The sequence below is a fragment of the Erpetoichthys calabaricus genome, chromosome 2 (assembly GCF_900747795.2).
Source record: "Erpetoichthys calabaricus chromosome 2, fErpCal1.3, whole genome shotgun sequence".
NCBI classification, from domain to species: Eukaryota; Metazoa; Chordata; class Cladistia; order Polypteriformes; family Polypteridae; genus Erpetoichthys; species Erpetoichthys calabaricus.
In genome coordinates, this window is record NC_041395.2 from 59,575,495 (window position 1) to 59,595,342 (window position 19,848).

General features: G+C 37.7%; 1 protein-coding gene across 1 annotated transcript in view; it reads right to left on the reverse strand.

Moving 5' to 3' along the window:
• The window catches only part of cstpp1 (centriolar satellite-associated tubulin polyglutamylase complex regulator 1), a 241,139-nt gene that overhangs the window by 6,865 nt on the left and 214,426 nt on the right, over positions 1 to 19,848 (reverse strand). The window contains exon 8 of the mRNA XM_028793835.2: positions 2,339 to 2,402. Coding sequence (XP_028649668.1) covers positions 2,339 to 2,402 — 64 coding nt within the window. The remainder of the gene's footprint in view (positions 1 to 2,338; positions 2,403 to 19,848) is intronic.

Below are 19,848 nucleotides of genomic sequence, written 5' to 3' on the forward strand. Positions count from 1 at the left end.
CCCTATTGATTTGTTTGCTTTCCTCTCTGTTTCCTTTGAAGAGGAAGATATGTTTGCATTCTTTTAATTGTGAGACAGAACTGTCATCTCTGTCTTGTCATGGAGCACAGTTTAAACTTTTGAAAAAGAGACAAATGTTTGTTTGCAGTGTTTGAATAACGTTCCTGTGTCTCTACAACCTCCTGTGTTTCTGCGCAAATCTGTGACCCAAGCATGACAATATAAAAATAACCATATAAACATATGGTTTCTACTTCGCGGATTTTCTTATTTCGCGGGTGGCTCTGGAACGCAACCCCCGTGATGGAGGAGGGATTACTGTATTGAATATTGCAGCACTCTCTGTGTATCCCCTTAACCCCCGGCCCCCACTACAGAAGTCATCTGCAGTCCATCCATGTGAAGGAGATTTGTCATTCTGTAGTACTTGATCCATGTACTTATTGGATTAAAAACATGGGCACTGGACAGGGAACCAAAACACATGTAAGATATGGAAGATCTTTCACCAAGTACCCCTCTGCCCCTTAAAAGCCTTCACACACATGTCAAGGGCTAAGTGACTGCTCCAGAATAAAACAGCAGCGCATGTGATTCATTCCATGATACTTCATTGGAAGGACAGAAAGGCAAAAATGAATTCTACTTAAGCAAACATTGCAAACAGGAATGAAAAAAGTTGACAAATACAGTGTATCCGGAAAGTATTCACAGCGCATCACTTTTTCCACATTTTGTTATGTTACGCAGCCTTATTCCAAAATGGATTAAATTAATTTTTTTCCTCAGAATTCTACACACAACACCCCATAATGACAACGTGAAAAAAGTTTACTTGAGGTTTTTGCAAATTTATTAAAAATAAAAAAATTGAGAAAGCACATGTACATAAGTACTCACAGCCTTTGCCATGAAGCTCAAAATTGAGCTCAGGTGCATCCTGTTTCCCCTGATCATCCCTGAGATGTTTCTGCAGCTTAATTGGAGTCCACCTGTGGTAAATTCAGTTGATTGGACATGATTTGGAAAGGCACACACCTGTCTATATAAGGTCCCACAGTTGACAGTTCATGTCAGAGCACAAACCAAGCATGAAGTCAAAGGAATTGTCTGTAGACCTCTGAGACAGGATTGTTTCGAGGCACAAATCTGGGGAAGGTTACAGAAAAATTTCTGCTGCTTTGAAGGTCCCAATGAGCACAGTGGCCTCCATCATCCGTAAGTGGAAGAAGTTCGAAACCACCAGGACTCTTCCTAGAGCTGGCTGGCCATCTAAACTGAGCGATCAGGGGAAAAGGGCCTTAGTCAGGGAGGTGACCAAGAACCCGATGGTCACTCTGTCAGAGCTCCAGAGGTCCTCTGTGGAGAGAGGAGAACCTTCCAGAAGGACAACCATCTCTACAGCAATCCACCAATCAGGGCTGTATGTTAGAGTGGCCAGACGGAAGCCACTCCTTAGTAAAAGGCACATGGCAGCCCACCTGGAGTTTGCCAAAAGGCACCTGAAGGACTCTCAGACCATGAGAAAGAAAATTCTCTGGTCTGATGAGACAAAGATTGAACTCTTTGGTGTGAATGCCAGGCGTCACATTTGGGGGAAACCTGGCACCATCCCTACAGTGGCAGCATCATGCTGTGGGGATGTTTTTCAGCGGCAGGAACTGGGAGACTAGCCAGGATAAAGGGAAAGATGACTGCAGCAATGGACAGAGACATCCTGGATGAAAACCTGCTCCCGAGTGCTCTTGACCTCAGACTGGGGCGACGGTTTATCTTTCAGCAGGACAACGACCCTAAGCACACGGCCAAGATATCAAAGGAGTGGCTTCAGAACAACTCTGTGAATGTCCTTGAGTGGCCCAGCCAGAGCCCAGACTTGAATCCGATTGAACATCTCTGGAGAGATCTTAAAATGGCTGTGCACCAACGCTTCCCATCCAACCTGATGGAGCTTCAGAGGTGCTGCAAAGAGGAATGGGCGAAACTGGCCAAGGATAGGCGTGCCAAGCTTGTGGCATCATATTCAAAAAGACTTGAGGCTTTAATTGCTGCCAAAGGTACATCGACAAAGTATTGAGCAAAGGCTGTGAATACTTATGTACATGTGATTTCTCAGTTTTTTTATTTTTAATAAATTTGCAAAAACCTCAAGTAAACTTTTTTCACGTTGTCATTATGGGGTGTTGTGTGTAGAATTCTGAGGAAAAAAAAAGAATTTAATCCATTTTGGAATAAGACTGTAACATAACAAAATGTGGAAAAAGTGATGCGCTGTGAATACTTTCTGGATGCACGGTACATCAGAGAGTAACCATTATTAGAAATCATGTATACTTACAGCTTTTCTAACTCCTTGTCCATTTCAGGATCTATCAGAACTTCTGCCTTGCTTGGTAGGGAACCTGGATGGGGATTAATAAAGTATATGAAATCAAATTAAAAACAAAATTTGTTGTTTTGAATGAAAGCTAATCTAATCTGTGAATGCTGAAGTAGCAAGGGGTGGTCCAGTCCACGTGCTAGCAATCATTTAATTTTATGGTTATTCTTATTTATAAACAAATAAAATGTATTACATAAATTAATTAAAATAATAGCTCTGTTTTAGGGGTAGTAAGGTGGCCGGCACTGCTTTTTCACAGCCCCAGCGTTCTAGGTTGCATCCTAGCTCAGCCATAATTCTCTACCTTAGCTTCCAATGAGTTCATTTATTCACAGAGCAAACATTTATTTTCTGAGCATTTCAAGTTCACAGCCATGTCTCCTTAAACACTTGTTTCTTTTCACTTTTATTCACACAACATATATACACATCATTCTCATTGTCTAAGGAATGTGCAGAAGCAAAGTAAAAAGGGAAAATGTTAGGTTATAGCATTTTATAAAAACTGCTGAATATAAATCAAGGGACATTATGCTTAGACTATGTCTAGTGAGACCGCATCTGGAGTCCTGGGTGCACTTCTGGTCACCATGCTACAAGAAAGACATAGCAACACTTGAAGCTGTGCAGAAGAGAGCAAATGAGTGCATCCCAAGACTTAGGGACATTTCATATTCTGAAAAACTCAGAGAATTAAACTTGTTTAGTTTTGAGTAGAGGAGACTGCATGGGGACCCAATCCAAGTCTTCAAAACCCTCAGAGGCATTGATAAAGTGGATTCAACATAATTATTTCAAAGAAATGGCAAATCACACCAGTGGAAATGAAAGAACAGTGCATTAAGGACTGAAGCCAGAATGAGCTCCATTATTCAAAGAGTTGTAGGAATCCGAAACAATTCACAGAGACATGTGGTCGAAGCAGAAACTTAAGAAGTATCTGGATGAGATATTGGGACAGCTTGGATATTAGCTGCAGAAATGAGCTTGATGGACTAAATGGCCTCCTCTCATTTGTCAGATTTCTTTTTTTTTTTTTTTTAATTTTATTGATTTTATTGTAATACAGTGGTGTGAAAAAATATTTGCCCCCTTCCTGATTTCTTATTCTTTTGCATGTTTGTCACACAAAATGTTTCTGATCATCAAACACATTTAACCATTAGTCAAATATAACACAAGTAAACACAAAATGCAGTTTGTAAATGGTGGTTTTTATTATTTAGGGAGAAAAAAAAATCCAAACCTACATGGCACTGTGTGAAAAAGTAATTGCCCCCTGAACCTAATAACTGGTTGGGCCACCCTTAGCAGCAATAACTGCAATCAAGCGTTTGCGATAACTTGCAATGAGTCTATTACAGCGCTCTGGAGGAATTTTGGCCCACTCATCTTTGCAAAATTGTTGTAATTCAGCTTTATTTGAGGGTTTTCTAGCATGAACCGCCTTTTTAAGGTCATGCCATAGCATCTCAATTGGATTCAGGTCAGGACTTTGACTAGGCCACTCCAAAGTCTTCATTTTGTTTTTCTTCAGCCATTCAGAGGTGGATTTGCTGGTATGTTTTGGGTCATTGTCCTGTTGCAGCACCCAAGATCGCTTCAGCTTGAGTTGACGAACAGATGGCCGGACATTCTCCTTCAGGATTTTTTGGTAGACAGTAGAATTCATGGTTCCATCTATCACAGCAAGCCTTCCAGGTCCTGAAGCAGCAAAACAACCCCAGACCATCACACTACCACCACCATATTTTACTGTTGGTATGATGTTCTTTTTTTGAAATGCTGTGTTCCTTTTACGCCAGATGTAACGGGACATTTGCCTTCCAAAAAGTTCAACTTTTGTCTCATCAGTCCACAAGGTATTTTCCCAAAAGTCTTGGCAATCATTGAGATGTTTCTTAGCAAAATTGAGACGAGCCCTAATGTTCTTTTTGCTTAACAGTGGTTTGCGTCTTGGAAATCTGCCATGCAGGCCGTTTTTGCCCAGTCTCTTTCTTATGGTGGAGTCGTGAACACTGACCTTAATTGAGGCAAGTGAGGCCTGCAGTTCTTTAGACGTTGTCCTGGGGTCTTTTGTGACTTCTCGGATGAGTCGTCTCTGCGCTCTTGGGGTAATTTTGGTCGGCCGGCCACTCCTGGGAAGGTTCACCACTGTTCCATGTTTTTGCCATTTGTGGATAATGGCTCTCACTGTGGTTCGCTGGAGTCCCAAAGCTTTAGAAATGGCTTTATAACCTTTACCAGACTGATAGATCTCAATTACTTCTGTTCTCATTTGTTCCTGAATTTCTTTGGATCTTGGCATGATGTCTAGCTTTTGAGGTGCTTTTGGTCTACTTCTCTGTGTCAGGCAGCTCCTATTTAAGTGATTTCTTGATTGAAACAGGTGTGGCAGTAATCAGGCCTGGGGGTGGCTACGGAAATTGAACTCAGGTGTGATACACCACAGTTAGGTTATTTTTTAACAAGGGGGCAATTACTTTTTCACACAGGGCCATGTAGGTTTGGATTTTTTTTCTCCCTAAATAATACAAACCATCATTTAAAAACTGCATTTTGTGTTTACTTGTGTTATATTTGACTAATGGTTAAATGTGTTTGATGATCAGAAACATTTTGTGTGACAAACATGCAAAAGAATAAGAAATCAGGAAGGGGGCAAATAGTTTTTCACACCACTGTAATTCCATACAAATAGATCAATTTTTACAAAAAATAGGATTGAAAACAAATCAACCCCCACCCCTGAGAAAGAGAGCATGGCCAACGGAGTAAAACTTAAAGCTAGTAAAAATAAATAAATTGATGAGTTTAATAGGAGAGATGAATGGAGAGGAAAAAGAGATGCGGAGATAATTGCTTCCTCGGTACTTTAAGAGCTTATTCTAAAATGTTATTGATTAGATCCTGCCAGGTTTTGAAAAAGTTCTGCACAGATCCTCTAACTGAGAAGTTGATTTTTTCCAATTTCAAGTAATATAAAACATCAGTTACCCACTGACTTAAAAGAGGAGAGTTAGGATTCTTCCAGTTTAGAAAAATAAGTCTGCGTGCCAATAGTGTAGTGAAGGCAATCACAGTTTGCTTGTCCTTCTCCACCTTAAGCCCATCTGGAAGAACACCAAACACAGCTGTTAATGGGTTAGGAGGGATTGTGACACCAAGGCTGTCTGAAAGGCACTTAAACATTTTTGTCCAGAATGATGTTAATTTGGTGTTGGCCCAAAACATGTGACCCAGTGATGCTGGAACTTGATTGCAGCGTTCACAGGTTGGATCTTGCCCTGGAAACATTTTGGACAGTTTTAAGCGAGACAGATGTGCTCGATATATAATTTTGAGTTGAATGATTGTATGCTTTGTGCATATGGAGCTCGAGTGAATTCTCTGCATTGCTACCTTCCACTCCTTTTCTGATATGTTGAGTGAGAGATCCTTTTCACATTGTCCTCTTGGATCTTTGAAAGGGAGGGACTGTAAAATAATTTTATATATTGCAGAAATGCTGTCTGAGTCCTCGAAACTGAGCAATATTTTTTCCAGCATAGAGGAAGGTGAGAGATGAGGAAAATCGGGCAGGTTCTGTTTAACAAAGTTTCTAATTTGAAGATAGTGAAAGAAATGTGTTGCTGGAAAGTTAAATTTGGAATGTAATTGTTCATAGGATGCAAAGATGTTGTCTATATAAAGATCTCTAAGTAATTTAATTCCAAATGTTTTCCAGATATTAAAAACTGCATATGTTTGCGAGGGTTGAAAAAGGTGGTTCTCATGCAGAGGTGACACAGATAAAAGATTCACCATCTTAAAATGCTTTCTACATTGGTTCCATATGCTGAGTGAGTGAAGCACAATTGGGTTATTAGTATATCGGCGATAACTTGCATTAATAGGGACACAAAGCAGGGAATATGAAGAAGTACTGCAGGATTTTATTTCTATTGCGCACCAAGCCTGTGTATGTTCATCTATTTGTGTCCAGGTTTTTATAGCTTGTATGTTTTCTACCCAGTAATAAAACTGAAAGTTGGGTAGAGCCATGCCACCTTCTGCCTTAGGTCTTTGTAGGGTCGCTCTTTGAATATGTGGATGTTTTAAGTTCGAAATAAATGAGGTTATGGTTGAATCTAGTTGCTTAAAAATGATTTACTGATGTATATTCGAATGTTTTGAAATAAATAGAGAAGCTTATGAAGGATATTCATCTTAACAACATTAATTCTTCCAGCTAGAGTGAGATGAAGGATTGACCATTTATGCAAGTCTTGCTTAATTTTTTCCATACAGACGATAAATTTTGTTGATAAAGAGCTTTATGTTTGATGTCCAGTCTAAGGGAAGGTGTCCAATCTAATATTGTATGCTTGTAAATTCACTGGAAAGAGCACAATTTTATTCAAGACCAGAGATCTTTTGAAATTCTGTAAGTGCTGTTAGAACTTCAGGCACAGTATTTTGTGGATCTGATATATACAGTACCATATCATCTGCATATAGAGAAATGTTCTGTTCAAGTCCTTCTCTGATAATCCCCTTTATCTGATAAGCATTTCGACAGTGCACTGCCACTGGTTCAATGGCGATTGCAAATAGCAGTGGTGACAAGGGGCATCCTTGTCTGGTACCACGTTCTAGTTTAAAGTAGTCTGAACAAATGTTGTTAATACAAACTGAAGCTTCTGGATTGGTATACAGTAGTTTGATCCATGCAGAAATGTTTGGGCCAAACCCAAATTTCTCTAATGTAGTGAAAAGGTAGTTCCATTCAATCATATCAAATGCTTTTTCTGCATCCAATGATAATAATATCTCTGGGGTGTTTGACTTTGCTGGTGAATATATTACATGAAACAGGCGTCGAAGATTGGAAGCTAAGTGTCGGCCTTTAATAAATCCAGTTTGATCTTGTGATATTACCGAAGGCAGCACTTTCTCCATCCTTCTAGCTAGGACTTTGGAGAGTATCTTAACATCATTATTCAGAAGTGAAATTGGTCTGTATGATGGACATTGTAATAAGTCCTTATTTTGTTTAGGAAAGACAGTGATTAATGCTTGGTGAAAAATTTTAGGTAAAATTTGATTGTCTCTAGCTTCTGTAAATGTTGCTAATAAGAAGGGAGCTAGCTGAGTGGAGAATTTCTTATAAAATTCAAGATGGTTGCCATCAGGGCCTGCTGCTTTCCCACCACTCTGAAGTGACTTGATAGCATCTAGTAATTCTGATAGCATCAGAGGTTTATCCAGTTCCTCTGCACTGAGAGTATCTATTTGTGGTATCTGTAATGCATCCAGAAATGCATTAGATTGTGTGTTGTCGTCTTTAAACTCAGTAGAATATAAGGATTTATAGTAGTCTCTAAATGTGTGCATTATATTTTTATGGTCAATGATTTTATCTCTGTTCGTGTTGGTGATTGCTGGGATTGCATTGCGAATTTCTTGCTTGTGGATTTGTCTATGAAGAGCCTCACTTGGACACCTGGCATGTCCTTGATCTATTCTAGTAATTTCACTGGTTAGTTCTGGTACCTTCTTGGTTTCTAATTTATTTCTGTGGGAAAGATATGAAATAATCTGTCCTCTTAAGAAGGCCTTTAGAGTTTCCCAGAGTATTCCTGCAGAGACAATCTGAGGATGTATTTGTCTCTAGAAAGAAACTTATTTGTTTTGATATAAATTCTGTACAGTTCTCATCTGCTAATAGAAGTGGGTTAAGATGCCATCTGCGAGATGAGTATGTGGGGCATAATGATTTTAGCTCCAAAATCAGAGGGGCATGGACGGAAATAACAAGTGTCGTACTTGCAAGATTTAATCGTAGGCAAGAAATTATTATCTATAAAGAATTAATCAATTCTTGAGTAGCAATGATGCACTGGTGAGTAGAAGGAATATGTTCTTGAGTTTGGGTTTAGAAAGCTCCAGGGGTCTGATAAGTTGTGGTCAGTTACAAACCGTGTAATTGTCTTTGCAGTGTTAGATGCCATCACCCCTGTGACAGGAGACCTATCTAAGAGTGGATTTAAAACACAATTAAAGTCCCCAGCCATTATAATTTTATGAGTGTTGGGAATGTATGTAAATACATTTTGCATGAATTCCCTATCATTGACATTGGGTGCACAAACATTTATCAAAATCACTTTACAGTTAAATAAATTGCCCATGACCATCCCATATCTCCCTTCAGGATCCAATACTACATCTGATGCTACAAATGAGACTGTTCTATGTATGAGAATTTCCACACCTCTAGGTTTCTTTGTAAAGCTGGAATGGAACATTTGGCCAGTCCAGTCTTTGTGCAGGCGGAACTGATCCTTGCTTAGTAATTGGGTCTCCTGTAAAAATACTATTTTAGTGTTTAGACCTGTTAGGTGAGAGAATACATTCTGTCTCTTTAATTCGTGATTCAGGCCTTTAACATTCCAGCTCAAAAAGTTAACTGCCCCATCATGGAGACATTGATTCTGAGCTTTTGATGTCATTTTGTAATCTTAACTGGAAGTGAGACAGCTTTAACCTTAATTTCCAATTTCCCCACGAGTTATTGCCATGCAGCCTATTGTTACGTTGGTAGTTATAATTACAAGGATTAAAAGGATAGATTAGATATAGCTTGCTCTCTTTCTCTCCCCCCCTTATCCCCCCACCCCCCATTTTGCCTCCCCACGTGAGGCTGGACCCCATTTCACAAAGTCCCAGTCCTCTGACATACCTAGAGACAGAGCATGTCTAAAACAAAACAAGCCCCCCAGCAGCGGCATTTGAGGATTAAAAAGTAGAGATATCTAATGCAGATAAAGTCTAAATACTATAAGCATAAAATATAATCTTCAACAGTCTTGAAATATTTAAGATAATAAACCCGGGGAATGGTGTTAAAATGTGGCCCTGGATAAGCATAGTAAACCCTAATGCAATAATAACAATAACAATAAACCAAGGGTATGATGTTAAACAGTCTCCTTTAGAATAGTAAAAAGAAAAAAAAATGTTCTTATTTATGATTTACAGCACTGTTGTCAGTTGCAGTATTTCTGGAATCTGAGAGGCAGGGTAATATAGAAAAAAAGAGTAAATAATTATCATGTAAAACAATTATATACCCAGTGTGCAGCTGGTCAGTTTGAATAGGCTGGGCAATCAGCATGAAGAAGGCTCTAATTGAGACTAGGTTTCTTATTTTTTAATGGTTTTATTTAATTCAACAGTATCCACAACTGTAACAATGAAGACTAAAGGTAACATGACATAGTTTAACATTCTCAAACCAGCTTAATCTAACTAAAGGTCTCAAGGAGCCAGAGCCCATTTTGCCAGCATCCGACACGAAACAGGAACCATTCCTAAACATGACACCAGTACATTGCAGGCTCCACTCACTTACCTTCAACACTCACATCATGCAAACTTAAATTCATCATTCAGCCCAATTGTCATATCCTTATTGATTGAGAATGAAAATGGACGTATATGGAAGAAAACACTGGAGATAAACGTACAACATGCAGACATCACATAGATAACAGATGGGCATGGGAACTGAACCCAGGATGCTGGATCTGTGAAGCAGCAGGATTAACCACTGAATCACCATACCTTCCAAAACAAAAGATACCGATAGAATAATACAATAAATCCCTCAAAAGCAAACACCTCCCTCCCACCTTTATTGTGACCAAGTGCAATAGGAGATCTAGAGCTGATCACTGTAATAGCTAATGACATTTATGTAATAATTATTCTACCAGATGTCCCTCCTCTACTTCAGTCCTGTGGCTCCGAGAAAAGAAAAAGAGTACTGAAGTACAACTGGACAAAATGCTGAAGGCAAAATAAAACAGAAATAAAGCGGATGTGATGTTACATTTCTGATCATTTTTCATTCACTTAGTAAGGCATTTCCACTTTAATTGTGATTATTAAAAAGTATTTTCTAGTTTCTGGTCTAGAGCTTGTTATCAACTTTATGTTTAGTTGACCAATACAAATATGCTTTTAGGTCGACACTGACTTATTTCAATGACTGACATGAAAGTTTCCATTTCTTGTAGCAAAAACTTGTAATGTAAATGTAAAATTGTAAATTCTACCATTTTGTATGTTACAGTTCTAAGAAAGTCGATTTTGGATAAACAAAGTTTTAATTCATTAAGCAATAATATGGTATGTACTTTTTCCTTCCCACATTCCAAAGACCGGCATGTTAGGTAAACTGGCCACTCAAACTTGGCCTTGTGTGGGCGTATGTGAATGAACCATGTCATGGACTGGAACCTAATTCAGAGTTGATTTCTGGTTTGTGCAGGAACAATGGACCCTGTCATAAAGAGGGACACAGAACAGAAACCTTTAGGGGTCCCACAGCAGGAGAAGGAGGGAGGGGAAAACATTCAGTGCTCCCCCAGGTCACAAGAGGGCAGGCAGTCCAGCAATGATTGACCCCCTTCTTAAAGAGTAAGAGAGCCCACAAGACCTCCGGCGAAACTGGTGGCAGTGCAGGATTTCTACCTGGGAAAGCTGGGATGAGAAGGGTAAGGCCAGGCAGGAGGTTTTACCAAACATGAGTCTTGTTTTCCCTGCATTCCAAAATAATGTTAAAGATGTTATGCAATGCAGTTTATTACATAGCATTGGTCCTGAGGTATAAGAAAAGGAAAATCTATTTCAAAGATACCATAACCACACTTCAGTTAAAACTGCCTATCAAGTATTGTTAAATAACATTGTAATTGATAAACTGCATGGTTGTTATAAAAAAGTTACCGTTTTTAAATTATTAAAAGCTATCCCTTATCTCCTAACACAGCAAATGATTGGCTAAAATCACAACAATGAGGAACATGGCAAAATAATAATAATAAAAAATATATTCTCAGTACTCAAAGCGCTATCCACCCAGGGAGGAACCGGGAAGTGAACCCACAATCTTCCACAGTCTCCTTACTGCAAAGAAAAATAAGACATCATAAAAAAAATAAGTCCCCTGGCCCAGGCGTTAGTTGGTTTAAGACCCTATAATAAAATGTTAATGTGTATCTCAGAGCAATCGAATGAGCACAGTATTGCATTGTCCTCAAAGGGCGTGCAGTAAATGACACTTCATATTTCAACCAACAAATAATGAAAGCTACTGAATAAGACTTGCTAGACTTGACAGCGCAATTAATCTTGTGGCAAAAATGCACTTTATTGAGCTGTTTAATTTAAGGACGGGCAGCTAACTGCAATGTATTTGGCACATTTTGTGTTTCACCCCAATATTTTAACTATCAAGTAAATCTGAATTTGAGAACAACCTCAAAACTACATTTATAATCTTCATTCTATGTAAGCATATACTGTAAATAAACTTGACGTTCTAGCAAAAAATATTTGGCAGATAAGTACAGATTGTGTATGAATGTCATCATTACATAGTTATTGTCTGTTTTTCTCCTGTATTATCATCATTCTTTAATTTAATATTATTTATTGTATCAGTATGCTGCTGCTGAAGAATGTGAATTTCCCATTGGGATTAATAAAGTATCTATCTATCTATCTATCTATCTATCTATCTATCTATCTATCTATCTATCTATCTATCTATCTATCTATCTATCTATCTATCTATCTATCTATCTATCTATCTATCTATCTATCTATCTATCTATCTATCTATCTATCTATCTATCTATTAGGTATAATGGGCACTTCATTTTGTATTTTACTAATTTTAAAAAACTGGTAAATTTTATTCTTCATTAAAATTATTCTTTATTTATATTAATATGTTAAATAGAATCGGTTCTGATCCAAGTACTCTTAAGACTTGGCAATGATTCTATGCTTGTCTCCTCTTCTTTTTTCTAGAAAAAGAACAAGAATTCAGGCACTGAGTAAAATTACATATGACTGCCCTAACTCTTGTACTTAAAATTCTGAGAAGCCCAAGAGTCCTGCAGTGTATCAGAGGACGTGTCAATGTTTGTTTCTAGATCTCAGTTTTTAAAGCATTCTTAGGAAGTAACAAGTAGCCTGCTGAGCTTTATCTGCAATGTATTATAAAAATCCAAAGCTTTACTAATAGCACAAGGATCAAAACAAAAAGCAAAATAAAGTAGCCAACAGTCCATCCATCCATTATCCAACCCGCTATATCCTAACTACAGGGTCACGGGGGTCTGCTGGAGCAAATCCAAGCCAACACAGGGCGCAAGGCAGGAAACAAACCCTAGGCAGGGTGCCAGCCCACCACAGGGCCCACACACACACCCCCCCACACAACAAGCACACAAAAGGGACAATTCAGAATCACCAATGCACCTAACCTGCATGTCTTTGGACTGTCGGAGGAAACCAGAGTACCTGGAGGAAACCCACGCAGACACGGGGAGAACATGCAAACTAGCCAACAGTCCACAGTGCTTTATATGACTGCTTATAATGGGAGGGAGAAACATTAAGAGCTCAGCAGACTGCTTGTTATTGAACAGTTAAGCTGATACAAATTCTGAAAAAATGTGAAACAGATGATAGTGCAAACAGGAGACAAAGAACATATGGTGAATATTAGTGATGTGATGACAAGTTAAGCAAAACTAGCAGACATGAAGTTTATTACTGGTGGATAGTTCAGAATGCAGCAGCCCGTCTTGTATTTAACCATTCGAGATGGACACATATCACTCCTATCATCTTCAGGTCACCACATTGGCTCCCTGTAGCAGAACACATTAAGTTCAAATCCCTAGTGCTTGCATTCAGAGTAGCCAGTGGGTCAGCACCAGCATATATGGAGACACCAGTGATGTACTATGCTCCTAGTCACACACTCAGGTCTGCCAGTGAACAGTGTTTGCTGATGCTGCCTCTGCGTGATTTCAAGTCTCAATCCAGCAGCTACTACTAGCATAAGATTTCTACAGCATAATTACTAAGGTCACCAACTGAAAGATGCAACCCTGGTCAGCACCAAAAAAAACAGAAGGGCTAAATTAAAATGAATAAGTCCTGGAAGGAACAAGTAGAATTCTGGTAGAATTAAGCCACTGATAAATATAAATAAATAAAAAATAACCTTCAGAAAAATGAGAACAAGATAAAACTGGAGAAAAAAACATCACTAAATTTATGAAAAATAGTGGAGATGTATGCTTGCTTTGAAACTGGCTCACTCATCTTTTTTGATGGGTAACAGAATTGAATTAGGAATGTACAGAATCATCTTGTCTCTATAAAATAATGCATCCAGTTCCTCTGGCACTATGCTGTAGATAGTAGCAAAGTAGTAAATGAAAACACAACAAATTCTTCACGGGGAAACAAGTGGTACTTTTTTATACAAAGGCAGTTGACAGTAAGTCCACCTCATCTTTGAAATCCAATTTAGTAAGCATCTCAAATGCACAGAAGATTAACAGAACTCCGAATATCCTCTGATATGAACACCAGCCCAAAAAACTTCTGTAAAGCAGAGACCAAGAGTTTGAAGATGACAGTTCATCATAGGCTTGATACAGTTATCATATACTGTACTAAATGATTGCCAACCAAAATGTTCAGTTTTACATAAATTAATTCACTTCAACAAATCCATATGATAATAAGCAAGACGGAAACAGGCGTTATTTTGCTTTAACTTAGCAAAAAATCTGACAACAAATTAAGCAAAATTTATTTGACAAGATAAAAAAAAAATGTAAAAGAAGATTTAAAATTGTGAATTTCCCCTTGGGATTAATAAAGTATCAATCTTAATGGCTTGCTATAAAATTTTTTCACTTGCTTTGATCTCATTTTTTGCAGAGTTGAACTTTCAGGCTGATTTGTCTCTAAAACCAACAAACAACTGGAGGATTAAAGCATTTAGTGTCTATTGTGCACTTTCAGTATTGTTAGATTTAGAGAACCAGGGCGGGGTGTTCTAGTGAGTTGGGACAGCGGTTGTGGGTCCAACTTGATGTTCATGGCTCACCTGTTGACTTTCTGAAACGGCGTGTCTACTTTAATTAATGAACTATTAACATCAAAAGCTTTCTAAGAGACAAGGCAATTGAATTGTGAAAGGCCAGGCTCAGATCAAATCCTGAAGAGCATAAAAAAACAATAGAAGACAAAATCCTAAAGTCAAAATTACCAAACTCCAGACTAAAAAATGCTTTCCCTAAACAGTTTTAAAAATGTTTTCTTTTTAATTTGAACTTTACTCTTAAAAGTAGGATAGTAGCTGCTACAAGGTCTCATCCTAAACAGCTACAGTGCACCGATGTCATCAGCCACAGCTCTGTAATGTCATACACCATGTCCACATGACCAATAATGGACCACGGCCATGAAAAAGAAAAAAAAAACACACACACAAAATGACCCACAAACCAAACAACGCTCAAAATGGCAATGCAAGTACACATCATAAGTAATATGATGTGAAGCTGAAACATACAATATGTTACATTTCATTATGAAATAGCAAGGTGATATTCTGTACTTCTCCCTCTTTTGATCTCACATTTTAATTGCTTCTATATAAAAAAAAATGATAGTATTTTAGACTTCAAAATTGTAATGCCAAACAGGAAAAAGAGCAGGGCAAAATACAGTATATCATTGCCTCGTCCTGGCTTATATATTGAAAGGTAATCACTCTCCGCTCAATTGGAATACACAGGATTATAAGAGCAGGAGTGTTAAAGACATCATTAAATGTGTTTTTTTTAGTCATCTTATGTCAGCCAGTTAAGACATTTCTAATATTTCTGGTTTTCTTTTATTAAGAACATTATCAGAATGTTTTCTGAGACTTCTGGATCCTACACTGTTTCTTATTTCCTTCAAAATATTTTATTGAATGAGACACTTTATATTGAAAACACAATAATGCAAATGGGACCAAATTAGCTTTTGGTCCTCTTGTTACTTGAATCTCATTGTTAATTGACAGAAGGGAAACAAAGAAATAAAAAATCTGAATGCTGCATTGAAGGGTTTTATAAAACAACATTAAAGGAATGATTCACACAAAAATTATATTTTTTACATGTTATTTACCTTGTATGATTTGTAATGATGGCTGAAAACAAATTTTTATCTCATGTTTTTTAGAGAACGGAGATAAAAATTCTAATAGAATGGGTGCCTATGGAGACCGATTCTGGGCAAAAGCAAACAACATCAGAAATGTAGATAAAGAAATCTCATGTTTCTCATGTCACATATTCCAAATGTCAAGTCATTCTGTCATAAGGCAGAGACTCTTGGCCAGTGAATGAGGGGGCAAAGCAGGCCTTCAGTTCAAATTTGAACACATTTCCTATTCATGCACTGCTCTGATTTTCCAGAAGTTCTTATTTAACAATATTTTAGCAAAAATGCATATAAACATATGTGAGGATATGATTTAACAATTTGACATGTGAAGTACGCAACAAGAGTAATGCGAGTTTTTTTTTATGGACATTTTTGATATTGCTTTCTGTTGTCCAGCATTGGTCTTCATAGATACCCATTCTATCAGAGGCTATGCTATCTCTATTTTCAATGAAAAAATCAGATTACAATTTACACTTGACTATCACAACAAATCACACTGGGCAGAGAGCATATTATAAAATATAATTTTTGTGAGGCACATTCTTTTCAGGCAAAAAAGTGTGTTTCATTAGAGGCAATAATTGTCTTCTAATAAAAAAATACTGGAATAAGCAAACAATCTCCAGCCACTGAGTACCAAACTGATTGTTAGATAGTTAAATAATACATATTTTTAAATCTCTGTTAGAGAGATTTAAATGAATACATTATAAGATGTATTTACAGAGAAAGAGATAATAATGCAGAGGCTCAATGATATGCAATACATTATGTTACAGAACATAAATGCCAAATCCACCCCCATTGCCGAAAATGGATTTTAGCAACCTGGCTTAGCACAAAGATTAGATGTCCAAATTATAAATTTTTCAAAATGCAAAAACCTTGCTATAAATAATTCAAAGAAATGCACAAAAATGTGTTCGTTTTCAAAAAGAAAATAGTCTGGCTGACACAAGATTTGCATATTCCAATAAACGAGTGTGCAGAATCGTCCAAGTCTACTTTTTATTCCTCTTTATTTTCCAACCACTTTCTGAAAAAAAATTTTTTTTTTTTTACAACCTTCTGCATTCATCAAGTATTAGCACAGGTGGCCCAGGAGGCTAATAATTATATCAATTGCATACTCTTCACAAAAATGGAGGTGGAGGATGTAAGGGTCAAAAATAATGAAGAAGGTCAACGTGGAAATGACCGGTCATTAAGCAGTCACTCAGTAATCCTGGAGTCGCATTATCCATCACAATCACATTCCTATGCTTAAAACTAAAGCAAGCAGTCAATCAAAGGTCAATAACAAACAGAGTGTTGTAATAAGTGCTGTGAGTCGAGTGCCATTTAATTTCTTTAATGATAAACTTAAAAGAGTTACTGTACTTTCTGCTTTGCCATTTCATCACCAACGTGCTGCTAGAAATTACCCAGCAAACTATTAGGTGTAAATAAAAGATTTGAGCATATGACAAAATACTATAACATTAAAAAGTTTTTATAAAATTATATACTGCATACATGCAAAAGTTTTACATAAGCACCATGCATTTGTTCCTGCGGTGGGTTGGCACCCTGCCCGGGATTGGTTCCTGCCTTGTGCCCTGTGTTGGCTGGGATTGGCTCCAGCAGACCCCCGTGACCATGCATTTGTAAAAAGTAAGAGTACTGGTATTGACCGCCCTGCCCTCCAAAACCAGTGATACCCCCAACAATTCATATTAGGTATGTAAGCAAAGAAAGAAGGAGCATCCAATCAGCTCTTTTAACAACCTGATATTATGACCGAAATTTCACTACAGAAAAAAAAGAAAGATTATTTGCAAAAAAATACATTGAAAATTTGAGACAAATTTTTATATTTTTCAGTTTGGGAATAACCTTTGCCTAACTGTTTTCTCAGATACACAGAGAACCAGCAATCTCTAACTCTACCTTTTATTCCACTATATGGGCGAATAGATTTTTGCACAATAGTAAGCAAATAAGGTGGCATTAAGGTGCCTTACTGCATTAGCTCTTGAATTTGATTCCAGATATATTTGCAATCTCCCATTTTTCCCTTGAGTTTCAACTGAACACTATTGTTTATTTGGCAATTCAAGATTTTAACTGGTTAGTGACTATGGAATGCCAGAAAGTGTGCTGAGCGGTTTCCAGCAGACTCACAATCGGCCCACACTCACTGATGCAACAGGATGTAACTTAAAGAAACCACACAAATCCAGTTCAAAAATTGAAACAATGTGAATTAAGCGGGACAGGCAAACGTATGGTAGCTCATTGTGTGAATGTACAACGTGCACATACCACAAAGCTGAGTTTGTCTGCTCGGGTTGAATGAGAATTGAGATACATGCAAGTGCTGAAAAAATGTAAAAGTGCGTGCATGCGTCATCTAGTGGCTGTGGTTGAGCGTGAGGAGAGCGGACTGCTTCATATCCACAAACACACACACAAATGTCTTTCGTTTATATATGTCAGATTTGTGAATGTAGGTGTGTTTAGGCAGGACGGGTGGCCTCGGACTGTTTAATGGCGAGAATAGGCAGATTAATTATTCATTTGTATGGAGTGATCAATGATGCCATCCCTCAAAGTTGGATTGTTTAGCAAAGCACCTACACTCACAAAGGTATAAAAGGTCTGTAGAAATGAGAAATGGAAGTAAAGAGAAAGAGGAAGAGAAAGAAAAAGGAAAAAGCATTAAGAATGAGAAAGATCAAAATCAGCAGGTTTGGGAAAGAAAGAGTGAATGGTCGGGAAGAAACATACGGTGGAGTACGTGAGGAGTGTCATTCCAGGGAGCTCAGATAAAGCCTGTTGAGTGAGAGGAAGTAGGAATGATCAAGAGCTTTAAGAGCTTCATGCAGTGACTGATGGATGTCAGTCAGAGGAGAGGGAGAGCTGAAGGGAACCAAGTTTGCGGACATCTGTTGATTTAAATGTAACTTAACAATGACATTGCTTGTTCATTTTTAGTGTTCAACAAATACACTCTTTTGCACATTTTGCACTTTAAACTTGTTGACTCCTCACTTATGCCAGCTCATCCTTAGTTCATGAGCTGCAAGATGCTGAAAAAGCAGAGGGTACCCATGGGCTGCAGGTACAGAGTATCACACAGTTTCCTCCACAGTTGTGAAGCTGCCAATCAGAAAGAAGATCAGTGACTCCTAGCTAACTCCATCTACCTCTCTGCTCTCTGACTTTTCTATGTCACCAACATTGCTGGAATCAACAAGATGTCTGTGTGATCATCATAAGTGACATGCAACTTTTTTTGACACTGTGCCTTTGGCTATATTGGTGACATCTTAGTGGACCTTTAAATTGTAAAGTAAAAAAAAAAAGACCCAATCTCTTAATCTTATATTTATTGTGCACCATATATATATATATATATATATATATATATATATATATATATATATATATATATATATATATATACATACATAGATGCTGCTTGAATTTTGCTAGAATTCATCAATAAACTCACTGAAGGTCCTTGCTTCCTTTGTTGTATCAAAGACTCCTGGCCTGGTGATATGCTGCCTTTCTGTGTCCTGATTGCTGCTTATTTCAAGTAGTCAAAGCAGCTGTAAGCCAAGTACTGCTTTTCTCTAATGTGTGAGGGCTTTGTCTTTCTATCAGCCCTTTTAAAATATGTGTGTATGGAAGGATTAAGTAATTAGCTAAGGCTTGGTGATAAAAGTAGCTGTGTCTGCCACCTGCATAGCACACTGCTCTAATCTGAAAATGTCAAATTTAAGAGAAGTTTGGTAACAGCTTATATTTAGAAATTACCAAATTGATTCTGCACACTGGTTATTTATGATAATGTTGACTCAATAGTTTGTGTTACACATAGAAGCCATCCTTGGAATTTACAGCAAATTGTAGGGTTCAGGAAAATGTGTGAACAAAGCCAGAGTTGATTATCTTAAGAAACTCAACCCTGCAATTTCCTAAATATACATGTATTATAATTCCTGTAAATCTGCTGGGTATGGCAATGCTTGAAAGGCTATAAAATTGTGAAACCAAATGAGTAAAACATCATAATATGCTCACTTAAAATGTACTGGGCATACTCATGTGGCAGTGAAGAAACACAGAAATTAATTATATAGAACTTTTTCTCACTTTCTCATCCATAGTGTTGTTAATAAAGTAAATATATCTGTTGTGAGCATTTGTCAAAAACATTGCAAAAAGGTTGTGAGGCCTGTGAGCTGGGTAGGGCCTTCACTAGTCTGCCTAGATATGGCCTTTTAAAGTTCAAAACATACTTTAATATACCCTTAAATTAGCCTTCGGGAGAGGAACTGTCAGATCTCTGGATTAAGAAGACAAGTTCAAACAAGAACCTTCATAAACTGAAA